Source organism: Carcharhinus amblyrhynchos, chromosome 34 (assembly GCF_965287045.1).
Source record: "Carcharhinus amblyrhynchos chromosome 34, sCarAmb.v2.hapA, whole genome shotgun sequence".
Taxonomy (NCBI): domain Eukaryota; kingdom Metazoa; phylum Chordata; class Chondrichthyes; order Carcharhiniformes; family Carcharhinidae; genus Carcharhinus; species Carcharhinus amblyrhynchos.
In genome coordinates, this window is record NC_137357.1 from 7,321,699 (window position 1) to 7,347,586 (window position 25,888).

Here is a 25,888-nt window from a genome sequence, read left to right on the forward strand (position 1 = left end):
CATTCATTTATATCATTCATGCTCCATCTTACAAGCAGTGTCGAAGGAACTAAACATTTCAGAAACACAACGTACACCATCTCACCAATAAGATCCAGTAACCGTTCATGCATTTCAAAGCCTGAACAGAACTGACCCAGTGGTACCCCAGAGATTTTTTTTCGACCACCTTGAAACATCACAGACATACGAGGTTGAACCCAAATATTTGCTGCTTGTATTGTTATCAGCTCACTTCTATCAGTTCAAGCCCTGAGAAACACGACCAGCTTTCGCTCTTTTCCACCCTTGCCAAGCAAACCAACAGGACAGCACAGTAGGTGGTCTTAAATTCGAGATTAAACCCTTCACTGCTGTTTCAAATAATAACAGCTTTCAGACCATGAAGCATTTTTAAATCACAAACAGCAATACAATGATTACACTGAAATGTGTGTAACCATCTGACATGGAGTAAAAGAGAACAAGTTCAATGGAAGCACTCTGTTTAGTCTGATTCTGGCATTTCTGTGATCTTCCAGCAAACATATGGATCACACACACATAAGAGAAAAATGAGCCATCCTGCTGGAGTAGTGCTGTAAAGCAAAAGGCTGCCACAAAAGACAAGGAGGGAACACTATAAAATTCAGAATTACAACCAACGAGAATGAGGAATGCTGAGTCTTTCTTTAGCCACAGGGACAACCATGAAAATTAATACAGCAGCAAACAGACATCAAAGGTTTGTGAATAGCCTGTGGAGGCACCAAGCTGAAGCAAGGTGCTCCCCTATAGGGAAGACGAGGCTTGGATAGCTTTCTTTCAGTTTCCAATTCACAGATTAGAGAGCATGACATGAAGAGATAACAGAACACAACATCCATCAGCTCTGCAGCGCAGTACAGCAGGCCACATGGTGATCAGCAAAACTTTTCTTCACAACGTGAAAGAAGGAGAATTAGATACTGGGTGACAAAGTATTACGAAGGTTGCCAACTCTCAAAAATTGTCTTGGTCTCTCCAACAACAGATGTGATCTCTGAGTTAATGTGCCAGCAATCAAGGTGAAGAAGGGCTTTGCATCGTCTCTTTTCACCTGCACATCTAGGTACATCCATGCGGCAAGAACAAAGGCATTGTTGTTTGCCCCACCTGCCTTTCAGACAACAAGCACAATTCCAATCTGGGAGGATGGATAGACCAACCTGGCAGGAACAATTTTACTCCAAAGAGATTTGGGGAGCCCAGACACACAGAGGAGCCACAGCTTCATGATCTATCGACATGAATAGAGTCCAAACGGGTAGATAGAAGTCCTGCTTTTGCTGTGTGAAGAACCTTGGTAGGTCACACCTGTCGCAAATCTGGAAACTACATCTTGAGAAGCACACAGTGGCACTCCAGGGACTGCAGCACAGATTTATTTGATTGCTACTGGACCTGGAGAGTCAAACTACAACGAGCGATTAAACAAACTACGATTGTATTCCTTGGGATTTAAGCGGTTAAGAGATAAGAGTTTTCAAAAGGGTTAAATGGCAGAAACTGTTTCTACGAAGTCTAACAATACGATGCAAAGACAAAAATTAGAGCCAGGCCTTTCAGGAGCAAAGCCTGGAACTAGGTCTTCATGCAAAAGGTGGAAATAGTTTAGAAGCACTCCTCCATAAATGGCAGTGTTAATTTTATATCATTAGGATATGGAGTGAAGGTGGGTATATGGAGTTTAGTCTTGCTTCAAGCACAAAGGACTCAGAATTATACTTCTTGAAATAAATCACAGATCTTCAGATTTACCAAAATTGTTTATGCAGCAGTAAATAATCTGTGAGGGCTGCTAAATATCCCAAACAACTATGAAGGATCTTTCTCCAGGGTGCTGCCCTTTTAAATCTTACCTGATGAAAAGAGAGGTGTATAGATTATGCAGTTACTGGATCTTAGTCTGTGAAGGCAGCCAAAGAGATGAGGAGACATTAAAAAGTGAACACTGTCCGCCTCAAAACTGAAGATGATTGAAATCTGAATTAAAAACAGAAAATGCCAGAAAGACTCAGCAGGTCTGGCAGAATTAACGTTTAAAGTCAATATTATTCTTCTTCAAAGCTACAAAGAGGGAGAGTGCTGATGGATTTCATACTGGTTAAGAGGTGATGAAACAAAATAGAAGTCCAGGCATAGGTAGGAGCTAGGAGAGACTTAACAAAGGTGTCATGGACACAAGACAAAGGAAGTGTTAATGGAGGTGTTAAAGGCTAACGAAAGTGACAAAGGTAAACCTTTGTGTTGGCAGCAGAACAAGGGTAAGCGTTCTCTGAAAGTAAAACCAGAACAAATGACAGATGCCTAGGGGCACACATTGAGATGAAGTAATTGGATCTAAAAAAGAGCTAAGGAAGAGAGTTTGCACGATCTGAAGTTCTTGAACTAAATGTTCAGTCTGGACTGGAAGATCAGGCGCAGTTTCTTCACTTTGTGTTAGGCTTTACTGAAAGATTGCAGCAGGCAAGAACGGATATATGCACAAGAGAGCAAGATGGTGTGTTGAAATGGCGAGAAACAGGAAGTTTGGGGTAATGCTTGCAAACTGAGAGAAGGAGTTTGGCAAAGCATCACCCAGTCTGCATTTAGCTGCTCAAATGTCAAGGAGGCTGCATTGGGAGCAGCAAGTACAGTAGACCAGATCAAGGGAACTGCTTTACCTGAAGGGAGAGTTTGGAGCTTTGGGTAGTGAGGAGGTACAGGGGCAGGGGCAGCTGCTGCACCTTCTGTGGTCGCATGGCAAGTTGCCATGGGTAAGTGATGAGGAGTTGGGAATGATGGAGGAGTGGGTTAGGATGCCATGAAAGAAGTAGTCCTTGTGGAGTGCTGACTGCAGGGTGAGGGTAAGACATGTTTGATGGTAGCATCATGCAGGAGTTGCCAGAAATGACAGAGGATGATCCGTTTAATGTGGAGATTGATTGGGTGAAAGAGAAAGAAAATAGGACCCTATCATGGTTCTGAAAGGGAGGGGATGATGCCAGAGGTACAGCAGATGGGTCGAGTACAGTTGAGAGTCCCATCAACCATACTGGAGGAGAAAGCCATCAGATCAGGAAAAAGGAAGACATGTCAGTAGTGCTGATTTGGAAGGTAACACCATCAGAACAGATACAACGGAGGCAGAGAAATTGGGAAATGGAATGGAGTCCTTATTGGAAGCAAGATATGAGGAGCTGTAGTTTAGACAGCTGTAGAAGAGAGTAAATTTGTAATAAATACTGGTGGTTAGTCTATCATCAGTAATGAAGACAGAGAAGTTAAAGAAGGGAAGTGTCAGATATGGACCATGTAAAGCTGAGAAAGAAGTAGAAATTGGAAGCAAAATCATGAAACTTTTTCAGGCCCAGACAAACGCATAACACCGCACCAATACAAGTGCAACAGAAACAAAGTTTTGGGAGGGGCCCCAAGTAGGATTGGAACTAGGAATGCCTATCTGAAGCTTGATGATTACATAAAAGTCCCTCACACTGCAGTTTGAATCCAAAAGCCATGATGATTAGCTTTTGTTCCAATGTCCCAACAACAGACAAAATGAGAGAAAGAATAGGCTATACATGCTCTCAAGCTTCCTCCATCATTCATTAAGATCATGGCTGACTTTCAAGCTCAATCCCACTTTTCTATTCAATGTCCAGACTCTTGATTCCCTTTGTGGTCAAAGGTTTATTGATCTCAGGTTTGAATACACATAACTCCCTGTGATAGAGAATTCCCAAGACTCACAATCCTCTCACAGAAGGAACTTCTCATCTCAGTCCTAAATGTCAATCCTGAGATTGTGCTCCCTAATTCTAAACACTTCAGACAGGGAAACAACCTCTCAACATCGACCCAGTCAAGCACTCAAGGAATTGCATGCATTTCAAAGAGTTCCACCTCTCATTTTTCAAATGTCCAGAGAATATTGCTCCATTATTTTCAAGGAGATCTTATTTGTTGTATAGGGTTTGGAATATTAGGGAACTTTAGTCTATCAACCAAAGTTGCCAATGGCCAGGGAGTATTCCATGAGGATACCTGCAAAAGTATAAAAGAATATATTCAACAGTGCTGTACAACACATTGTTTGGTTTTGCAAGAGAAAAATCCAAACAGCACTTGAATACTTGCAAGCACTCTTTCCATTCAGTTAACAATAAGAAACCGCAATGATTGAGTCCAATTTATCACAATGGTTAGCCTTCAGAGCTGTCACAATTGAGTCTTGGCCGCTAACTGCTTGCAATGGTTTAGAAAGAAACTCTCTCTTCAAGACTCAAGTGTTTATTATGACTGTTATGGTTCTTTCATCTTAGCTGCTGAACCCCATTTGACACTGAAGACAACTGTGTTCTGAATTTCCTTGTGAGGGCTATATTTCTTTCAAATTAGAGAGATGAAACCCAAAAGCCATAACAATGAGAAGCAAAGGCTGAGAAAGTTCTCAAATTTTGCTTTTCGGATAGGAAGTTCCCCATAATCCTAAATATACATTGATCAGGAGAAAATGACAACATTGGCTTAAAGGCAGCTTTTGCTCTTCAAACTAACTGATGAGAGTGTGCAACTAAATTTGGCTGTTGGCCTTTGAGTGTACCACCTTTTTTGAAAGCACAGTTCACAGTGTTGTCAGCAGTGCCTCCACTGAAAATCTTGCAGCAGTGCAACACTGCCTTGGTTGGTTAGCAGACCACATGTAAAAACCACAGTTTGTTCATACAGGATTTGATGGTGCAGCAGCTGCTCTGAACAGCTCTTTTCTCATTGCAAGAGACTTTTTACAACAGCCAGCTGAAACAAAATGCCTTCTCTGCATTACAGCGGGTAGGGTTGTTCATAATTAGGATCCTTGCTTACGTACAAGTTCTCACTTCATGCTTATATGATACTTGAAACTCAATTATTGCCTTAGTCGTGCTAATAAATACTTAGCTATGAGCATCTCAATTACATTAATGACATAACAATTTTACGATGAGGAATCATTTTACCAAGAGAAATTATTTTACCATCAGCACTTGGTATTACAATACAAAGAAAATACTTTGTGCATCTGTTGACCAAATGGGTTGCAGAAGCAACAGGAAATTTTGTTTGTATCACAATGAACAAGTTATCTGCATATAGCAGTAACCAATCAAAACACACCCATGCCTGTGTTAACTGGAATATTAAAATCAGTCTTCCAATGACCGTGCACCTACAACAAAAGAAAGGTGTCATAATTCCCCATTTTTTCAGTTCACAAAGTGACACAGCGCCTCAAACTTTTACATTTTTCAACACAATCGACTTTATTCAGTGCCTAAACATAGTTGTGATGCTAAGTGTGTCTTTTGGGGGCAAGGGTCATGGTTACACTCTTTGGACGGAAACAGTGGAATATCATTTTTATACTCAGCCAGATATTTCGTAAGAAATAACCACAAGGCAGTTAATGATCTGTTCTTTTAAATTGCAGTTATATATTCATAAAGATTGTGGAATTGATGAGCAGATTAGCTTTAGTTTCCTGCTGCTTTCTTGGCATTGTCTTTTGGGCTGGGGGCTGGGGGCGGGGGGGGGGGGGGGCGGGATGGCGGCGGTGGTGGTGCGTGAATTCAAGTTAAGTCACTCAAGGCAGTCAATACACACTGATGTCTGCATTAGTGTGCATTAACCAAGCTGCTCGAAGTTAATCAAAACGAGAAATTAGCCAATGTATATATCACATACATCATACTCAGTGGAAGTAATAATTTCAACATGGAGAGAGTGCAGAGGAGATTTCACAGAATCTTGGCATGGATAATTGACTTCAGTTACTTTCAGGCATTGCAAAGGCTGGGTTTCCACTCCTTCGAGCACAGAAGGTTGAGAGATTGGATAACAGCATATCGGGCAATAGAGAAACTGTTTCCAGTTGCATAAGGGTCAGTAACCAGAGGTCAGATTTAAGGTGATAGACAAGAGAACTAAAGACAACATGAGAAACTCATTGAGTTGTCGTGGCGAGGAATTCAATGCTCCAAAGTCTGGTGGAAGCAGATTCAACAATAATTTTTCAATGAGAATTGGATAAATACTTAAAAGGGGAACAAAATACAGGGTTACGCAAAAAGAGTAAGGGAGTGGAATGAGGTAGCTTTTCAAAACATTGTGCTGTGCCATTTGTCTTGCTCAGTACATCTTTGGTCTGTTTAGTGATGTATACTGTCCTGCCCTGTATCACCAATCCTTTAAAAATTTAAGAGAATGACACCGATCAGCTAAGAATAGACCTAGACACAGAAAAGCACTGTCAGCAGAACTTCAACACTGACACTCAATGTTACATTCCTTGTTGACACAGCAACATCACTTAATTTTAAGCAAAATCTTCGATATAGCCTGTATATGTGAACATCACTGTACACATTTTTTAAAAAAGAGAAGCGAGGGAAAAACAAAGTGAGGGAATTTTGTCTTTTTTAATCCGTGGAATGTCCTTAAATCAGTGAAAAAGAATTGAGTCTCAAGTCAACCCAACACTAGATTTAGAATAATCATAGAATCCACATGTCTATCTATGATTGATTCTTACTGTGTATTTTGGAGCAAGGGTCGTGGTTACACTTTTTGAAAGGAAATAGTGGAATATCATTTTGTTTAATATTCAGGGAGATATTTGGTAAGAAATAGCCACAATCACAATCAAGCATAAAATTGAGGACGTGGGGGGGCTCCAACTTCAGCGAGTCGAAAAGAAATCTTGCCCAGGTGCTCAGGAATCAAAAAGTGGGATGTAAAATAGTAACTGAAGAATGGAGGCCTTCAAAGCAGAGATGATTCAGCAAGTGTCGAGGCACATTCCTAGCAGGGGTGGAATGGAGGAGCAATCAATGCTAGAACTTCCTGGATGACTAACCATATAAAGGTGAAAGTGAAACTGAAAAGTTGAGGCATATGGCAATTGAAAAGTTTGTTATGCAGCACAGAACAAAGCTGAATATAATCAGTATAAAGGAGGTTCAAAAATGCAAAAAAAGGGGAGAAGAGAGACTATGAGAATAGTGGCCAACATGAAAGGCAACATTTTGTCACACACAATGGGTACTTAAAGAAAGGCTGGAGTCAATCAAGGACTAAAAAGGAGATCTCATCAAGGAAGTGGCATGGCTGGGTACTAAGTAAGTACTCAACAATGTTTGCCAGTACGACTGTAAAGGATGGGACTGTAATGATATTAGTTAGGCAAGATAAAAATAAAGATACTTAAAAGCTCTCAAAGCAGAAAAGTCACAGTACGAAAGGGGTGCATCCTGGGTTACTGGTAGAAATAAACTTGGAAATTGTGGAGGCTAAGGTCTTCAACTCTTCCCTGAATGAGGGTGATGCCAGAAGAGTGGAGAACTGCCAGTGTTGCAAATCTAATTAAAAGGGGAGAGGCATAAACAATACAACTATAGCCAGTCAGCCTATCATTGTGAAGACACTTTAAAAGAGAATAATACTACACAAAATAAAATTGGCATTAGAAAAAATAAGGGCTAATAAAAGTCCGCACAGGTTTATTTAAGGGTAAATAGTGTTTGATGAAGTTGTGTGTTGGAATCCATGCTTTCAAAACCAGTTTCTTTTTGAGTCAGACACCATTAGCAAAAGAAGCTGAACCTTTCAGCGTCTCGGAAGACTGAAGTCAAACAGAAACATAAGATTCAGGTTTCTGGGGTTATTATAACCAGTTGAAATAAATAAAAGACATAGAAGCCACTGAGCTTAGCTAATCCAGTGGTGCACCACAGACTGGCTGAAGATGATGGAGGCTGGATCCAGGAGTAGGCAAATACACACTTGCTTTTGTTGGAATCACGCCATCAACACCATCATTAGCAGAGTTGAGAATCTTCTGCAGAGGTATGCCATTTTTGCTGAAGACCATGCCCACAAAATTCAAGTTAGGTGTCAGCAGGGGCTCAGGTTAAATCCTGTTAGCAGAGCAACCGGAATTCTTCGTAAGGAAGGCAAGTGATTTTAAGGGCTTTGAGGTGGAGATTGATGCATTCATGCTGAGTGGACCAGCTGGGAAATCCATCGGATTTATTTTGTTGTATCAGCTATTTGAAGTGCAACTTATTCTTCTACTGAAGACAATTTGCCCATTCACGAAACTAATTCCAGTTTAATTTATGATGATTATGGTTTGATTGTGACATTGGGCCCTATTCTTGATTGGGACAGCATGGTGGCACAGTGGTTAGCACTGCTCCCTCACCGCGCCAGGGACCCGGGTTCAATTCCAGCCTTGGCTGACTGTGTGGAATTTGTAGGTTTTCCCCATGTCTGCTTGGGCTTCCTCCGGATGCTCTGGTTTGCTCCCACAATCCAAAGATGTGTAGGCTAGGTGGTTTAACTATGCTAAATTGCCCTTTAGTGTCCAAAGATGTGTAGGTTAGGGGAATTAGCCAGTGTGCAAGATTACAGGGTTAGGGCAAGGTAGGCGGCCTGGGTAAGGTTCAGTGAGTGAATCAGTGCAAATTCAATGGGCTAAATGGCCTCCTGCTGCACTACAAGGATTCTGTAACAACATGTTTTAAAAAGTGAGATTTCTTCCATCATTGATTTCCTGTTGAGATCTTTTCGGAAGTGAGATTCTTTCACATTAGTGGTCGCCACGGGAATCATAACACTTGATTGAGTTCTCTGATGAAGGACCGGAAAGGTCTGGTGATTTTTTAAAAACTAATCAAAGAACACAGTTTTAAGGTGCTTGGAAAAAGAAACAGAAGCAACAGGAGAACATTTTGTTTTAAAAAAACACTGAGTTGTTCTAATCTGGAATGCATTATCTGAAGCACATTCCCAAAACGCGTGTCCCAAATAGTAACTTTTAAAGGAGAATTACATAAATTCTTGATGGAAATACATATCAAAGAGCCAGCAGAAACATGATTATGTCATTTTATGATCCTCACCTGTGAGCTCATAATTTAGTGATGCAAGACCACACAAAGTTAGCAAAACTAAACTGTGAATAGTCATTGCTGCAAATGAGTGTGAATCGCTAAGCTAAAACTAGTATTTTAATAAAGATTTCCAAAACTTTGTCATTAGTGGGCAAAAAATATTTGTCCTCTGGAACTCTAATCCATACAATGGATTGTTTTGACTTTGGTTTGACTTCATATAGTGGCTATAACCTTGTCTAACTTCCAATTCCTCCACGGGACGAAACAAGAGTCTGCCTCCAAAAGAAATGAGCCCCAGACAGGTGGGCACAACTTCCTTTTCTCTTCCAGAGTAATAGCAAGTTAAAAGTCACAATGATCAAAGCACGCCTGAATTCCTGCAAAGGAAACATTATGGCTGTTATGAACCTCTATCACATAACAAAGCCCTTTCAAGTCTCACAAGGAAGAGGAAAAAATAACATCAGTCTTAATTAAATAGGTGCATCAAACACAATACTCAGACCAAACACTGTCAGCAATTGACAAGAGTTCTTGAGGGCTGTTTGGGTTTTTGCAAGGTTTATTCCCTCAAGTGTGATGCAAATTACTGTTGGCCTCACAAGTAGAGATTCGGAGTGAAAAAAAAATACATCACAGACCACCATGAAGTTGGCTGGAAATAGAAACGTACAACCCGAAAGATAATGTTTCAGAGTCAGGAAATCTTAACGAAAGTCAAAGGTGTTTGCAGCCATTGGACAGGAAACACAGGATTTCAAAAAAGCCAATGGTTCACAATATAAAATCACTGGTCTGCCAAATTCAAATCAACACACCTTATCTGAATGCTTGCATGTTTACTATGTCTTCCCAGCTGAAGTGAGAGAGGATACAATCTCACATTTATTCCTAATTATATATAGACATGCTGCCAGTGCTCAAGCCAAAGGCAACCACAAAGCATAACAGGATTACTTGGAATATATGGCACAGGAACATGCCATTCTGCCCACCTGGTCCACACTGGTGTTTATGCTTCAGTCCAGCGTTCTCTCATCTTTCACATCTAAAATCATCTATCTTGTGCTAGAGTAAATGCTACTCCCTTCTCACTCATATTCACTCCATGGTACCAAGTTCCACATTTTCGTCACACTTTGGTGAAGTGGTATCTACTGCTCCCTACTATTCTCCTGCGTTCCCTTTTGGAATTCTAGTTGACTACTTTATATTGACTGTCTCTCATCATGCACTTTTCCACGGAAACATTTGCTCAAAGACTTCTCACCACTTCAGCCACCATTTTTCAAGAGACAAGAGACGTAGGCTATCAATTCTTCCCTGACATATTTCTGAGCTCATCTTATAATCCTCTAAGCGTCCTCTCCAATACCTGTCTATCCTTTCTATAATATAAATGACCAGCTCAGGGTGGTCTCACAAAGGTCTGATACAAGTCTACCAGACTTTACAATTCTATTCCTTCAGAAATAAAACCGAGTGCTTGGTATGTTTCTTTTGTGTCCTTGACTTCGAGGAATTGGTTCATTTGAACTCTGAGATGCCATTGTGCACACAGTCTGCGTGGCTGCACATTAATAACCAAGTGTGTAGTATTTGATAGACTAATGCCACACATGTACATTGGCTCTGTCCAGTGATGCTTTGTAAAGCACAATTTCCATTGGTACTTGATCTCATTCGATGTGGCTGGCGTAAAGCTATAGGTAATTGGCTGGCAGCTCCCCCAATTACAGTGCGTGACAAAAATGCATTCCGGAAGTAGGAGAAAAGGAGCTACCATTTGAGAAACTTAGTGCATGAGCACTTTGACATACAGTGTGGGCACCAATATTTTCTTCTGAGGCATAATTTGACTTAATTATTCCTTTAATGGAACTTGATTGATGCTATCCAAGCAGATATGTGGGATTTACTGCATCAGCTCTATGTGGGACAGGAGGTGAGAAAGAGGGTTCAGAACAGAAGCGGCGATTCAGAACGGTCAGTGACTTGAGAGAGACAGTGACAAAGGGGTTATTTGTTAATCCTGAGTAACTCTCAGCAGTTTTTAAGGACCAGTTAGGTCTGTCATTCAACAGGATCGCAGCTGGTCCAACATTACTCACCCCACTTTCCTGCCCCTTCCACGTAACTCAATTCCCTGATTTATCAAAAAAACTATCTCAGCTTTAAATATAAACAATGACTGTCCCACAGCGCTCTGTAGCAAGGAGATCTCAAGACTTACAACCCTCGAAGAAGAAATTCATCCTCATTTGTCTTAAATTGGTACCCCTTTATTCTGAGACTATGCCCTCTGATCCTAGATTCTCCCATAAGTGGGAACATCCTGACAGCATTTACCCTGTGAAGCCCTTTAAGAATCATATATGTTTCAATGAGATGACCTCTCATTTTTTTAAGTTCAAATGAGTAGTGTCTCAACCTGCTTGGCCAGTCCATACAGGGGATGGGGGGTATTGGATTTTGATTGATTTTGTTCTGATGGTCCTCCAGGTTTTGGAGCCATTAGGAGAATAGACTTTACATTGACATTGAAGATCTTTAGTTTTGTGGCACTGATGATTTCTCTTGATTGCCAGGTGTTGGGGGTGATGAGTGCTGCTCCTGCCTTCCCATGATCTTTACATTCTCGTCAGTCCCATCAGACGTACTTGCAACACCAGCCAAATAGGTAAAAGTCATGACTTCAACCAGTCTGCCCTTATCTTAATCAAGTTGTTACCTCTGATGTTTTCCGCAGTATCTTTGTTTTCTCTATACTGATGTTGAGGCTACCTTTGGCTTATACTTGCATCAAGTAATAAGTTATATCTTGCATCTGTGTGTGGTTGTGTGATAATAAAGCAAAATAATCCGCGAAGTCTAAATCTTCCAGCTGTTCTGTGAGGATCCATTGTATGCCATTTCTTCTGTCTGATGTTTTGTCTCAAAATCAAAACAATTGAGAGAAAAAAATAGGAATGGTGACATCAAACAGACTTTTTATAGAACAGAATCATAGAATCCCAACATTGCAGAAGGAAGCCATTCGGCCCATTAAGTCTGCACTGACCACAATCCCACTCAGGCCCTATCTCCTCAACCCCACATATTTACCCTGCTATTCACCCTTACATTATGGTGCAATTTACCACAGCCAACCAACCTAACCCACATACCCTTGAACTGTGGGAGGAAACCAGAGCACGCGGAGGAAACCCATGCAGACATGAAGAGAATGTGCAAATTCGGCACAGTCACCTGAGGCTGGAATTGAATCCGGGTTCCTGCCACTGTGAGACAGCAGTGCTAACCACTGTGCTGCCAGTTCTCACACCAGTTTGCACATGGAATTCAAAGAAAGTTGCTCTGTGCGAAACTCAACGTAGGTATGCTTCACGAGGGGGATTATTTTCCCCTCGATGCTGTATCTCACCATCAACTTCCACAGCGTGTGTTGATCAATGATCTCAAATGCCTTCTCACAGTCTACAAACTTAAGGTGAGTGGCAAAGAAAAAACAGAGATGACAAGGAGAAACTCTTTTATGCACTGAATGATATGGATTTGGAATCTGCTGCCTGATCGGGTGAAGGATACAGTTTCAACATTAGCCATCAAAAGAATTGATTAAATACTTCAAAGAGTAAAAAAAGTTTTATTGATAAAAAGTTAGGAAAGAGAACTTTTCATAAGAACCAGAACAAATTCAGCAGGTTAAATGGTCCCCTTCTGTCCTACACTATTCTACAATCAAATGTCAGTGGAACCCACCTTTACAACCTCAATCACTTCTTCTCAACAAGCCAACAGGAAAGAAGCGTATTGGTTGTTCAAACTGAACATCATGGATATGATTAGCAGTGCTTTTCACTTCACCCAACTAAATTAACTCAGTCTCCTTCATCTTTCTTAATACATGTTTAGATTTTATTCAAAGCATTAAATGATTATAACTGGGAGGACCAGATTGCTTGGGTTATTTATTGCTTTGGGAGGAGATATTAAATCAAGGTCCAGTTTGCCTTCTCAGGTACCGGGAAGATCCCAGGCTACTGTTGAACAGAGTAGGGATACTTCTCCCAATTGACCCGACCAATATTCACCCCTCAATAAAAAAAAGAACCAGGATTTATATGGCAACTTTCATGACTTCAGGACATCCCGAAGTGTTTTACAACCAGTGAAGTACTTTTGAAGTGTATTAACTGTTGCATCAATAAACAATTAATCTGGTCCATGTCATGATGCTGCTTGTGGTTCATTACTGCGTACAAATTGGATGCCACATTTAGCACATTGCAAGAGAGATTACATTTCAAATGTAATTAATTGGCTGTGAAGTGCTTTGGAACGTCCTGAGGTTGTGAAAAGCACTACAGAAAAGCAGAATTTTTAATTATAAATCTACAATTTCTGCATTTACAAAAGATATCTGAGGACCTAAGTGCTTCATTTATGGCTTTCCAACACTTTACCCTCTTTTAGGTTCAGTGCATCTCAATTGCAAGTGCATGCCGATAACTCAAGTGTGGCAAACTACTTGATACTGAATCTCTGACAATGTAAAATGTTCATAAGTGCATGAAAGCCTCTTAATGTCATTGATTTTGGTGGGGAAAGTACCCCACCTCTGCTTGGTCACTGAGATGGGGAAGTCAGCCACATTCTGCCAATCAGTGCACCAATGCACTGACCAGCTTGGCTCATTACAATTATTCTCTGCCTGTTCATACTCCTGCTCTCAATCAGTAAAACTTGCCCGAGGTTTAGTCAACTCTTTCCATAACCAAAATGAAGAGCCTGGCAAGCTTATAATCTGTCAAACATATTTTATGATCCTTATAACCAAATTCAAATGGCCCACCATAAACTCTGGATACATTTCCGTTTCACCTTCATCAGTCAAAAGCAACAAAGCGATCTTCTCCATTCATTTACCAAATGCAAACATTGATCAACATACTATTGTGAACTTTGGATCATGCAGAACTCACTTTCAAATCTATTTGCCACATCAAATAAGGGCTTCCCTCGGTCTCAGAAAAACCCTGCTACCTCCTGAGCATTTATCTCTCTCTCACCGGGTACAATATAAGGCACGTGCATAATTTTCGGTTTGATTTTGTCAGCCTGTAAGTTGAACACAGTTTAAGCCTGTCCAAGCAGGAGCAGGGGAAAGGTCTTTCATCCAACCAGATTTATCTCTCCAGTTTTCATAGGTTCTCAGTCAGACCAATTAAATCTACTCAATTAATAAGCTCCAACTGCAATCTTGCTGTGAGCCCAGCATGGAATGGTATCAACAACACTTAGGGAGATAAACTGGAAAGTAAAGGTGAGCAGCCTTGACAGTGGGAGGGAACACCTATTTTCCTTTTCTTTTAATATTAAGAAGTCCTGAATCTGTCCAAATACCAATCCAAAAGGAGCTTCCTCTTGGTCCATTCACCCTCACTCCAATGTAAATCTTAATTATAACTAGCATTATCATCATGCCTAATGCATATTGGTGCAAAGAGAGAAAACATCACTCAAAGATGAAGTAATGTACTTCTATGATATTCTTAATTCCTCAAATCTATTACCGTCAGTGAGCAGTGACCATTAATATTCACAATGGTTTACCACGGCTCACAACGTATTCTCTGGAACAACTTAAATTCAAAACAAAACAATATATAAATTCAAGACAACAGTAATCTTATATATTTCACTCTTTTACTTTTCATCCAAATATATGTCCAACTTCGAACAAGTCATTTTTTTCCCCAGTTCTTATTAAATGAGCAAATTTATCAGAATTCGGGATTGTCACAAAATCAAACTACTTCTGCGCACGGAACTTACATAACAAGGATAAAAGATTTACAACCTGTTATTCATTGGACATTTTCTAACTTTGAGATAAAAGCCTTTCAAGTTTATCATAAGTTCTTTTCTCGATATAGAAGAATTGTCTAACCATATTGGGTCTGTTATTCACTCATTCATCATATTCCTCCAGCTTGCTCTGCATTCTTTCTCACCCTTCTTCAGCTACAGGTAACTGGTACCTTAATCTCACTTCACTGGGCTGTGCAGTTTTGTCGTCAAAATTCAATTGAAGGTTTTGCATTTTCCCAGTCCTCTGCAAAGTAAGTGCTTTCCCAGATGGGCAACTCACCTGGAATGGCTGGTTCAGAACATCAATGGAAACAAATGACAAGAGATGGAGCCTCAAACTAACACGAGGCAACACAAAAGTAACAGGATTGATGCAAAACTCCATCATTTACAGCCACATTTGTTGGATAAACCAGGAGCTATCTCCCCACAAACAAACAGACCAAACTTGAAGTTGACTCATACCTGTACTACTGGAGCACCAATCACTGGTTTACAAAAAAATTCTAACGCCGAATGGTTTCAGTACGGGTTCTCTTCCCTCTTGGTTACAGAGGAGTGTGTGATACCACCAAAGTCTTTTTCATTATGATTCAGAGTATCATCAGAAAAAGCAACTGCAACTAGGGGACAACATTCCATGTCACAACACAATGCAAACTAATGTAGCCACTGTAACTACCATCAAATACAACATCTGATGATTGGATTCCAATACACCAGGTCTTTTTTTCCCAGCACTGAAGGCAAATCAGTACATGGTCACTGATTCCTGTTTCACGTTGGCAGTCAGATTTTTCACCTTAAACAATGTCACACCACAGCAATTTCTCCTGAATTGATCAAGTTTTAATAGTTACTTGCCCTTGCTCGCCTCTGCAACTTTGTCACTCACATTTACCTGGCAAAACCGAACTTTGTTTACATTCAACTCATCAGTGGGCATCCATGAAGACCAGTGGAATACTCGCTCACCCCTGGCAAGCAGAACATGTCCCTTTTAATGATTACAATTTCCCGCTAAGTTTATAATGGCGTGGTACAGTAACACAAATTGCCAGTATGCATTACCACACATTATCTGTCACATGATCTTGAATATGGCGCACAACTGAAATATTGAAGGTAACTTTACAACAGCATGTCCCAAGCAGAAGGCAATAGCACAGCTTAGGACTTTACATCAATTCTCATTCAATTAAAACAGAACCAAACACTCATTGCTCAGCAAAATTAGCAACAGCAACATGTTTTCTGCCTTTATAAATGTCAATAGGCACCGTAGTGTCAGCACAGAGAAAGAACAACTGACTACATATTAATGAAAACCTGCAACCTCCTAAGGGAAGGGGGCGGCAGAGAGAACAGGCGATATGAACCAACGCCAAGACCGAATATTAAGTCGTGTCATCGGAACAGCTACAGCAAAAATTCCCCAATATAAAAATAAATCCTCCTTTGCATCAAGCTTAAAAGAGAAGAGATTAGGAAGATTAGAAACAGCATCAAATATCTTCAGAAGTGCAGCTGACCAGCCCCACACACACACACACAACAACCCCGCAAGGCACTTTGGTTGGTGTTAACATCTGTATGGCAAGCAGAGATACTGACAATATCTCACCGCTGACCACTGTCTATAAACACTCAACGTACTGCTTCTACTGAACAAAAAGAAGTTTCTTGAAAGCCTGCTGCATTTCGACGCTTTGTAACTGGCGCATCTCTAAAGTTGCACTCTAATATCTACCCTGGGCTGAATAAAACCAAAAGGTCCCATTTATACTCAAGGCTTGAAATTCATATCAAAGTTGGCACGTGTATCGCTGCAGATGATTTTGCACACCTGGAGTATAACAGAATGGCAACTACCCAATCATCTCTAATCTCACTCACCTCCTGCATTCACTGGGCCACTGCAGCTTCCAAACATGTGAACAGAGTCATTTCCAACTCCACCTTCAACTTGCAAATTTTAAATGGAAATAGCAGAGCTGAATGTAAAATCATGCCCATGACAACTAGTGATTTGCTCAGGATATGGCACCCTGCAGCAATTTCTGTAAATTTGATCTTCGAACTGCTTTACAGATTCAACATGAAGAGAAGCATCAAATATTGCCTTCCTGCTGCTTCAGCATTAACTTGCAGGACCTTATCAATCTCTCCTGACTGTTGTGAATCCTTGACATTCCTCCTCCACCCTAATAGTGCAATTACTTGCTCTCCTAAAGAGGAAGCTGACCTTTTTGGCTCATTGTTATGACCCTTGGAACACAGCAGTGAATCATGCATGTTTTCAGCTCCAACACATTTGACAAGAGTCTGGCACTTTGAAAAATCAAGCTGTGTCTATACTAGCCAGATTCCTCTCAAATTGTTCTACCTGTACGCTACTGTTGACGGCTCATTCTCCAATCCTCTTTTTTTCCCCCTATTTCCCCATGCTGTCATTTCTGTTCTTCCCTCACATGAATAACCTCTTCCATTTACCAGTGTTTATTCATTTACTAATCATTCCACTTTGCATTCACAACTTCTTTAAGTCTGTTGACCCTCAGTGGCCACAAGCATCAGTCTCTTGTGATGATGAATTATTAGATAATTAACAACAACGTATACTTATAAACATCTTAAACAGAAAAAAAAATCTCAAAACATTGAATCACCTAACGACATATTAGATCAGATGATAATTTTGGTCAAAGAGATAGGTCTTAAAGGAGAAAGGAGTGTCTTCAAGAAGGAATGACGAAATGGAGAGGCTGAGAGGTACAGGGCAGGAATTCCACAGGTTGGGGCCAGGCAACTGTAAGCACAGCCACCAAGAGTGCGGCAATTAAAATTGGGAGTTGTCAAGAGGAGCACAGCTATCTTGGAAGATTCTGAGGCTGCAAAAAAATGACAGAGGTAGGGAGGGGCAAAGACATGGATGGAATTGAAAACAAGGATGAAAATTTTAAAATCAAGACACTGCTTGATTTTGTCTGTGTGGACACACTGTCTGTGTGGAATTTGCACATTCTCCTCGTGTCTGTGTGGGTTTCCTCCGGGTACTCTGGTTTCCTCCCACAGTCCAAAGATGTGCAGGTTAGGTTGATTGGCCATTGGAAGAAATTGCACCTTCATGTCCAGAGATGCGTAGGTTAGAGAAATTAGTGGGTATATGTAGGGATATAGGGGTAGAGCCTGGGTGGGATTGTGTTCGGTGCAGACTTGATGGGCCGAAGGGCTCTATGGTTCTATGCTTGACTGAGCGCAAACATAGGACTTCATAAAGTGGGACAGTAAAAATCTTGCTTCTTATAATCCTCCCAAGGACAATTTTTGTTACATTTCTTAAGAATAGAACTACAATCACTTAGTTTGGATTACTGCAACCTTCATTCTGCTTCTGTTGATACTCTTTGCCCAATCCTCTAAATTTCACTGGATTTCCCATTATCCATTTCCAAAGTTCCAAAAATCTTACTTTCCTCACTCTCTTCTCAACAATATTGAATTCTATAAAACTTTGAATACTGCTTCCATATATACAAAAACTCCTTTAAATGCTCCTCTCTTTGCCTTTCTATCCTTCCCCTTTTTGAACTTTGAGGAATATTACCCTCCATTCCCAACATTTTGAAATGAATATTTGCCACACAACTTAAATGAATTCCTAACAAGATCTCTAGACTATAAAACAGTTCAACTCAACAATTCTCCCTTCTTTCAGCACATCTGAGGCACTTACCACTAAAGTCCACTGCTTTTCCTTTTATTTCATACTTGTGAATCCTCAGGTTAATACCAAATGGCTAGGTGACATCCTCACTGTTTGCTCCTGACAATCAATTGCTGGAACCCATATAATAAACACAAACAAATTCCACAGGATTTCAAAGCATCTGATTCCATCAGTCTGGGTCAATTTCTTCAACAAGATTTTCACAAGTTTCCAGTTTTGCAAACCACATTCAATCTTTCAAATTCATTCTATAAATATATCAATGGGAACAAGATAACCAGGGAAAGAGTTTGGCCCATTAGGGACAAAGGGGCAAGATGTGGGTGAAGCCAGAGGACATTGGTAGAGTGCTAAATGAATATTTCACATCCACCTTCATTCAAGAGAATGAGGACGAGGGTATGGAATTCGGACAGAAAGACTGTAAGATTCTTGAGCAAACTGACATAGAGAAGGACAAGGTATTGGGAGTGCTGGGAGTCTCAAAGTGGATAAATCTCCAGATGAATTGTGCCCTCAGCTACTGAGGGAGGCAAGGGAGTAGACCTCAGAGGCCCTGACCCAAATTTCCAATTCCTCTTTGGCCACAGGGGAGGTGCCAGACAACTGGAGAACAGCTAATGAATTCCACTATTTGACAAGGGTCATGGAGATAAACCAGGGAACTACAAACCAGTGAATCTCACCTCAGTGATAGGGAAACTATTGGAGAAACTTCTGAAGGAGAGCATCTATTTCCACTTGGCGAGGCAAAGCTTGATCAGGGATAGTCAGCATGGCTTTGTCAGAGCGAAGTCATGCCTAACAAATTGGATAAAATTGTTCGGCATGAGTAGTGCAATCGATGCAATTTATATGGATTTCAGCAAAGCTTTTCATAAGGTCCCACATGGGAGAATTGTAAAGAAGATAAATTCAGGGTTACTGGGCAAGTTACTGGGCGACCTGACTGAGGTGTACAAGATTATGAGTGACATGGACAGAGTGGATAAGAAGCAACTATTCTCTTTAGTTGAAGGGTCAGTCACAAGGGACATAAGTTCAAGGTGAGGAGCAGGAAGCTGAGGGAGATGTGAGGAAAAATTTTTTATAGATGCTGCCTGGGAGGGTGTTGGAGGTGAGTTGCCTGACATCCTTTAACAAGCACCTGGATGAGCACTTGGCACATCATAGCATTCAAGGCTATGGGCCAAATGCTGGCAAATGAGATGAGGTGGGAGTTCAGGTGTTTCTAATGTGTCGGTGCAGACTCAATGGGCCAAAAGGCCTCTTCTGCACTGTATGAATCTATGATACAACCCCCTCCTGCAATTATGTGGGATAAAACTTCCCTCAACAATACTTAAGTCAGCTGAGTGTGTTGGAAAAAACCTCAGTCCTGATCCTAACCCTGCCATAAATTATCAAACTCTGAAATTCCAAATGCTAATTTAATGCCTACTTCTATCAATCAGAGGACCTTGCATCAGTTATAGCACAAAAATAAGTCACTAAGTCCATTGTGCCTGCATTGCCCATTGTAATCTCACATCCAGCACTCTGTAATCTTTCTGTTACCAAACTTCAGGTGTAGATCCAAGTACCTTTTCAATATGTTGAGGGTTCCTGCTTCAATCACCAATCAAAGCAGCAAATTCCAGATATCTACTACCCTTTGGTCAAAAAGTTATTCTTTACATCCCCTTTTACCAATCATTTAAATCTGTGCCCCTTGGTAAATGACCGCTCTGCTAAGGGAACCAAGCGTTTCCTGTCTACTCTGTCTAGGCGCTCATAATTTTGTACACCTCAAATCAAGGCACCCCTCAGCTTCCCCTGCATTAAGGAAAACAACACCAGCTCACCCAGTCTTTCCACGTGGCTACAACTTTCGAGCCCTGGCAACATTCTTGGAAATCTTCTCTGCACTCTCTCCAGCACAATCATGTCCTTCCTGTAACGTGACCAGAACTAAACACCAAACTCCAGCAGTAGTCTCCCCAGCCTTTCGAAGTTTCAGCATGATATCATGGTTTTTATATTTTATACCTCGTGAATAAAGGAGACTAACTCCCAAGTTCACCTCTCTGTTCACTCTCAGTTGGATATATCATCATTCATTGTCAACTACTTTCAAGCCCCTCAACACTACTGTGGGAATAATTTGGAAAAGAATTGCTGCTGTTCAAGGCCTGAAATCACCTTCTCAGAACAACGAGAGATGGGTAATATTTGTGAGCAATACTGACATCTCAAGAGCAAATACAAAAAATGGAACCGATCAGCTTTAAATTCTTGTACTAAAGATTTCTTTCCCTCAATTTTGAGCATAAAGATCAAAGCTTGCTTTGCAGGTAATGCAAAGAGATTTACTTCCAAGTCCACAGCACCATTCAGAATGGCAAAAAAGAATTATAAATGCATCTCAATGAACATTCTTACCACAAATCTGCACACAGTACCCATCACTGACCCACCAACACTCAACAGTATCCACACATCATCTTCTTGTTCACAAAGGTGCAACTCCTCAAGAAGTTAGGTAACATTCAATACTTATTTCATAAAAAGCCTAAAGGCAGCGGCTGAACACAAACTTCTAACTGAACTTGGGAGGGGAGCGAAATGCAGAATTCATACCATAAAATGCAAGGTATGCATTCACCTGCTCCAACTTTGCTAATGTCATGATTTTGCAGCGGAATTCAGGAAGCAGTAATTCAGTACATTGCTTACAAACCCTCTATTACCTTCCCGCAGTATCAGCTTGGCTCACAGGTAGCTCTCTCACCTCCCACTGCAGTGAGAGGCCCCCACTGCAATAAGACCGGGCTGACCCTCCAAAGTACTGAAGGACTGCAGGGACGTGAACCTTTCGGATGAGACTTGAAACAAAGGTGCGATTTGAACGTACCACTGAATGTGAAGGATTATGAAGCAAAGAAGAGCAAGAGCATGCGTGTGTCTGAGCCTAAAGTTATCCCTCTACCAATACCATCAGAACAGATTAAGTGATCATTTGTCTCACTGCTGTTTGTTGCTGCCACATATACTTACATAACAATGACTACATTTCCAAAGACAATCCTTGGCTGTGAAGCTCAAAACGGCATTTTGAAGACGGGAAAGGCACTGTCTCAATTGAAACTCTTTCCAAGTGCAGAGAGAATTTATTCATATATTATCATACTACATTGAAATATCCCAATAATCTTCACCAGTTAGTACTTTTGAGAGCACCGTTATTCATGGGTAAGTGCAGTCCAATCTTTCCCTTTATCATCATATCTTACTGCCAGGTTAACAAATAAAATGTGTTCTCACCTCACACCTTGACAGAGACAACCTCCAACATAACAAACAACAAATCTTAATCTCACACCAACACGAACTCATTGTCTGTAAAAATGCACAAACAAATGAAGACATGGCAGCAGCACTGAAGTATCGGCTTGGAGTGCGCATTCCATTTACATTGTCATAAGTCCAAACTCATGCTGGCACAGAAGCAAATCCTGAAAGGGTGAGTCCTGCAGCTTTTCAGAGGTCTGAATGAGCAATTCAGGAGGATTTACACAGCCAAATGTGCGTGGTGCGTAACTTTGTGTTCAAGTTGAGAAGAAATGGACCTGGTAGTTAAATCTTGAGAGCTATGACAGCATTTTCAAACGCCACACAGTTTTGCTTTAAACGTTAAGCAATAAAGAATAGCAGCAGGAGTGAGCTGAACAACAAGAAATCTCAAAACATTGTTCCAGGCTGACCTGCGTTGTTAACGGTTGTGAACATTGCATTTTATTTATTAACAATCCATTAAGAAAAACCCAGATAAACAAGCTTTGAAACTTAACTGGGGCATCTTGTGGAAAGATGTAGCAAGACAAAGTAAATAATATTGTCAGGGCTTTTAATATCAAACCCAAGAATCTTTACATATAGACATTTGTCAGTAACTGCAAGCTCTCTGCAAGCCCCAGTTAGCTGAAGCTGATTCAGACTTTGGCACCAATTTCCTTTCTTGCAATACAAGTATTTATAAGACCAACACAAGTGATACGTCACCTGTGGTTACAAAACATTTAAGTAACAAACTTAATTACCGAATGCTTCCATCATGGTGATCAAATTTGAACTTTTCTTTCAAATAAACTATTCTAATGCTTGGAAGTATTTGAATACACTCTCTCATCCCCTTCCACCAACTAAATGCAAACTCTACCACAGCAAGTGCTGTAAATTGGAATTAAAATTATATTCCTGATTAGAACCTTCCATAATTGCTGGAATTACTTGAGCCAAATACTTCTCCTGGATCACTAATTTATATGTACAGCTGGATCTTTTGGCTGCAAAGCATTAAAACGCAACAAGTTTCAAATGCCACCTACCTTGTCCTTTTCATGATTCAGGAGGCTAACCGGTGGAAGGCAGGCGATTGACTCATGTCCCTGCTTGCTATCGCCACCCGATTTGCCACGCGACAATCGATACAGGGGTCCATCCTTGATGATTCTGCTGTGACTTATGGCGCGCTTCAAAGAGAGTCTCAGCTGCTGGTGGAGGGTTGAGGAGGCACCAGTTCCAAACACTGCTATCACATCCTTCTGACCTCTCAGAAATCGTTCAATGTTCTTCAATGACGACCCATTCGGCTCCGCTAAACCCTCAATTGCCCTTTTGAGAAGTTTGTTCCAGTCAATGCTGTGTTTAGCATCTGATTTTGACTGATTTCGAGGTTTGGGGAGTACAATCCGCCCTGGATTGTCTGGATCTTTGTAGGAATTAAGTCCCTTATTTGTAACCTTTAAGATTGTCCCATCTTTTACACTCAGCTCCAGTTGTTCCAGGACAGTTTTTCTGTCTAATCCGTGGGATGAGGATACAGCATTGCAAATCCTTTCCTCGGAGGGTCTCTGTTTCTGCTTTTTAACTTTTTGGATTGCCTCCAAAATCCACTCGGTGTACAACGGATTTGCAAGTTTTACCATGGCTGATGACTCCCAATACCCAGAGAGAGTTACCCCTTATCTCTGTGTTGAACCAGTTCCACACATAACAAAAAAAGATTTCTCGGAATAAAAAAGCAGTTCACCATAGCATTGACGTTTTCCAATTCAAAGCCAACCTCCCTCTCTCTTACACCAGAGCTTCAAATGTTTCCGGAAGGGGACGAGGAAGAAGAAAAGCAACGGTTGCACCGGGTTTACAAAAAGCAACTTTCATCAATGGGAAATTAAAAAAGCAGGGTGCAATCCCAAGGTGCTGTAAAGTTCCAAAACTTTGAAACCATCAGGGAGTCTCCATTCACTTGCCCAAAGAGGCTGCGTTCACTTCAAGTGTAATCCAAGATAAAGACTTGGCAGACTGCATCTGGGGAAAGAGAGAACAATAATGACATATTTAGAAAAAGAAGTGGGGAAGGGGAAGGGGGGGAGATAATAAAAGGCCTGGGGAAGGGTGAAATAAGGTGATGAATAAAAGGCAGAAGCAGCTCCAAAATGGGACTGAGAATGGAGGGGAGCCTTGGTGGAGGAGGGAGGGTTTGAATGCAGCAAGTGGGGTTGAGGGATGAGTGTGGTCTTGCCCCTGGCTGGCACTTGCAGCAATCGCTGCTTTTGTTTACAGCCCAGCACTGGCTCTTCTCCCCGCACTGGGACAAGCACACACTGAGAGCCCAGACTGACTCCCACACACCGAGCCCCAGACCGCCACAGGGCCCACACTCCGGGCGGCCGGGCAGACCCTCCCTCCCAGCCGCGGCGGTGGCTGTTTTATTTTTAAAACCCCGGCTGCCGGGCTGCGCCACCGACTCCGAGGCCGAGGCCTGGGGCCTAGGCCGGCCGCTGGCGAGGGCGGCCGATGGTGGCTGGCGGGCGGGCGGGCCTCGGGATTGGGGAGGGGGGAGAGAGGCTTCCCCCCCTGGAGCCGCGGCCTGTCTCTCTCTCTATCCCTGCCCGGCCTAGGCCCCAGGCCCGAGCGGGCTCTGGCAGTTTGGCCGCTGTCGGGGTTTGGAGGAGAGGCGGAGCGGAGAGGTTGGTTTGGGGGGGGGGGGAGAGAGAGCAGTCGGGGAGCCGCTGGGGTTGGGGGTGCCCCGGCGCCGGGGGGGGAGGGGGTGGGGGGGAGAGGGGAGCCGGCCGCGGGAGGCGAACCCCGGGGACAGAGCGGGGGAGAGGCGGGGGGAGCCGCTGCGGGCCGCGGAGACTCACCGAGAGCGGAGGAGAGGAGGAGACGGAGAGCGCCGCCGCCATCTTAAACACAACAGGCTGACAGAGGGAGAGGGAGCAGGAGGGGGCAGCACAGAGAGAGAGAGAGTACACACACTGTACACAGAGAGAGAGTACACACACTGTACACAGAGAGTACACACACTGTACACAGAGAGAGAGAGTACACACACTGTACACAGAGAGAGAGAGAGTACACACACTGTACACAGAGAGAGAGTACACACACTGTACACAGAGAGAGAGTACACACACTGTACACAGAGAGAGAGAGAGTACACACACTGTACACAGAGAGAGAGAGTACACACACTGTACACAGAGAGAGAGAGTACACACACTGTACACAGAGAGAGAGAGAGTACACACACTGTACACAGAGAGAGAGTACACACACTGTACACAGAGAGAGAGAGAGTACACACACTGTACACAGAGAGAGAGAGTACACACACTGTACACAGAGAGAGAGAGTACACACACTGTACACAGAGAGAGAGAGTACACACACTGTACACAGAGAGAGAGAGTACACACACTGTACACAGAGAGAGAGAGTACACACACTGTACACAGAGAGAGAGAGTACACACACCGTACACAGAGAGAGAGTACACACACTGTACACAGAGAGAGAGAGTACACACACTGTACACAGAGAGAGAGAGAAAGTACACACACTGTACACAGAGAGAGAGAGAGTACACACACTGTACACACAGAGAGTACACACACTGTACACAGAGAGAGGACACACACTGTACACACAGAGAGTACACACACTGTACACAAAGAGAGAGAGTACACACACTGTACACAGAGAGAGAGAGTGTACACACACTGTACACAGAGAGAGAGTGTACACACACTGTACACAGAGAGAGAGAGAAAGTACACACACTGTACACAGAGAGAGAGAGAGTACACACACTGTACACACAGAGAGTGTACACACACTGTACACAGAGAGAGGACACACACTGTACACACAGAGAGTACACACACTGTACACAAAGAGAGAGAGTACACACACTGTACACAGAGAGAGAGAGTGTACACACACTACACAGAGAGAGAGTGTACACACACTGTACACAGAGAGAGTACACACACTGTACACAGAGAGAGAGTACACACACTGTACA

General features: G+C 42.0%; 1 protein-coding gene across 2 annotated transcripts in view; it reads right to left on the minus strand.

Moving 5' to 3' along the window:
• Window positions 1–24,809, minus strand: part of LOC145361442 (histone acetyltransferase KAT6A-like) — a 153,313-nt gene extending 128,504 nt beyond the window's left edge. For both annotated transcript variants that reach the window (XM_080217252.1, XM_080217251.1), the window contains exons 1-2: window positions 24,726–24,809; window positions 22,908–23,889 (exon numbers count right to left, since the gene is read on the minus strand). In XM_080217252.1, coding sequence (XP_080073378.1) covers window positions 22,908–23,507 — 600 coding nt within the window. In that variant the 5' untranslated portion in view covers window positions 23,508–23,889; window positions 24,726–24,809. The remainder of the gene's footprint in view (window positions 1–22,907; window positions 23,890–24,725) is intronic.
• Window positions 24,810–25,888: the final 1,079 nt, after the last annotated feature.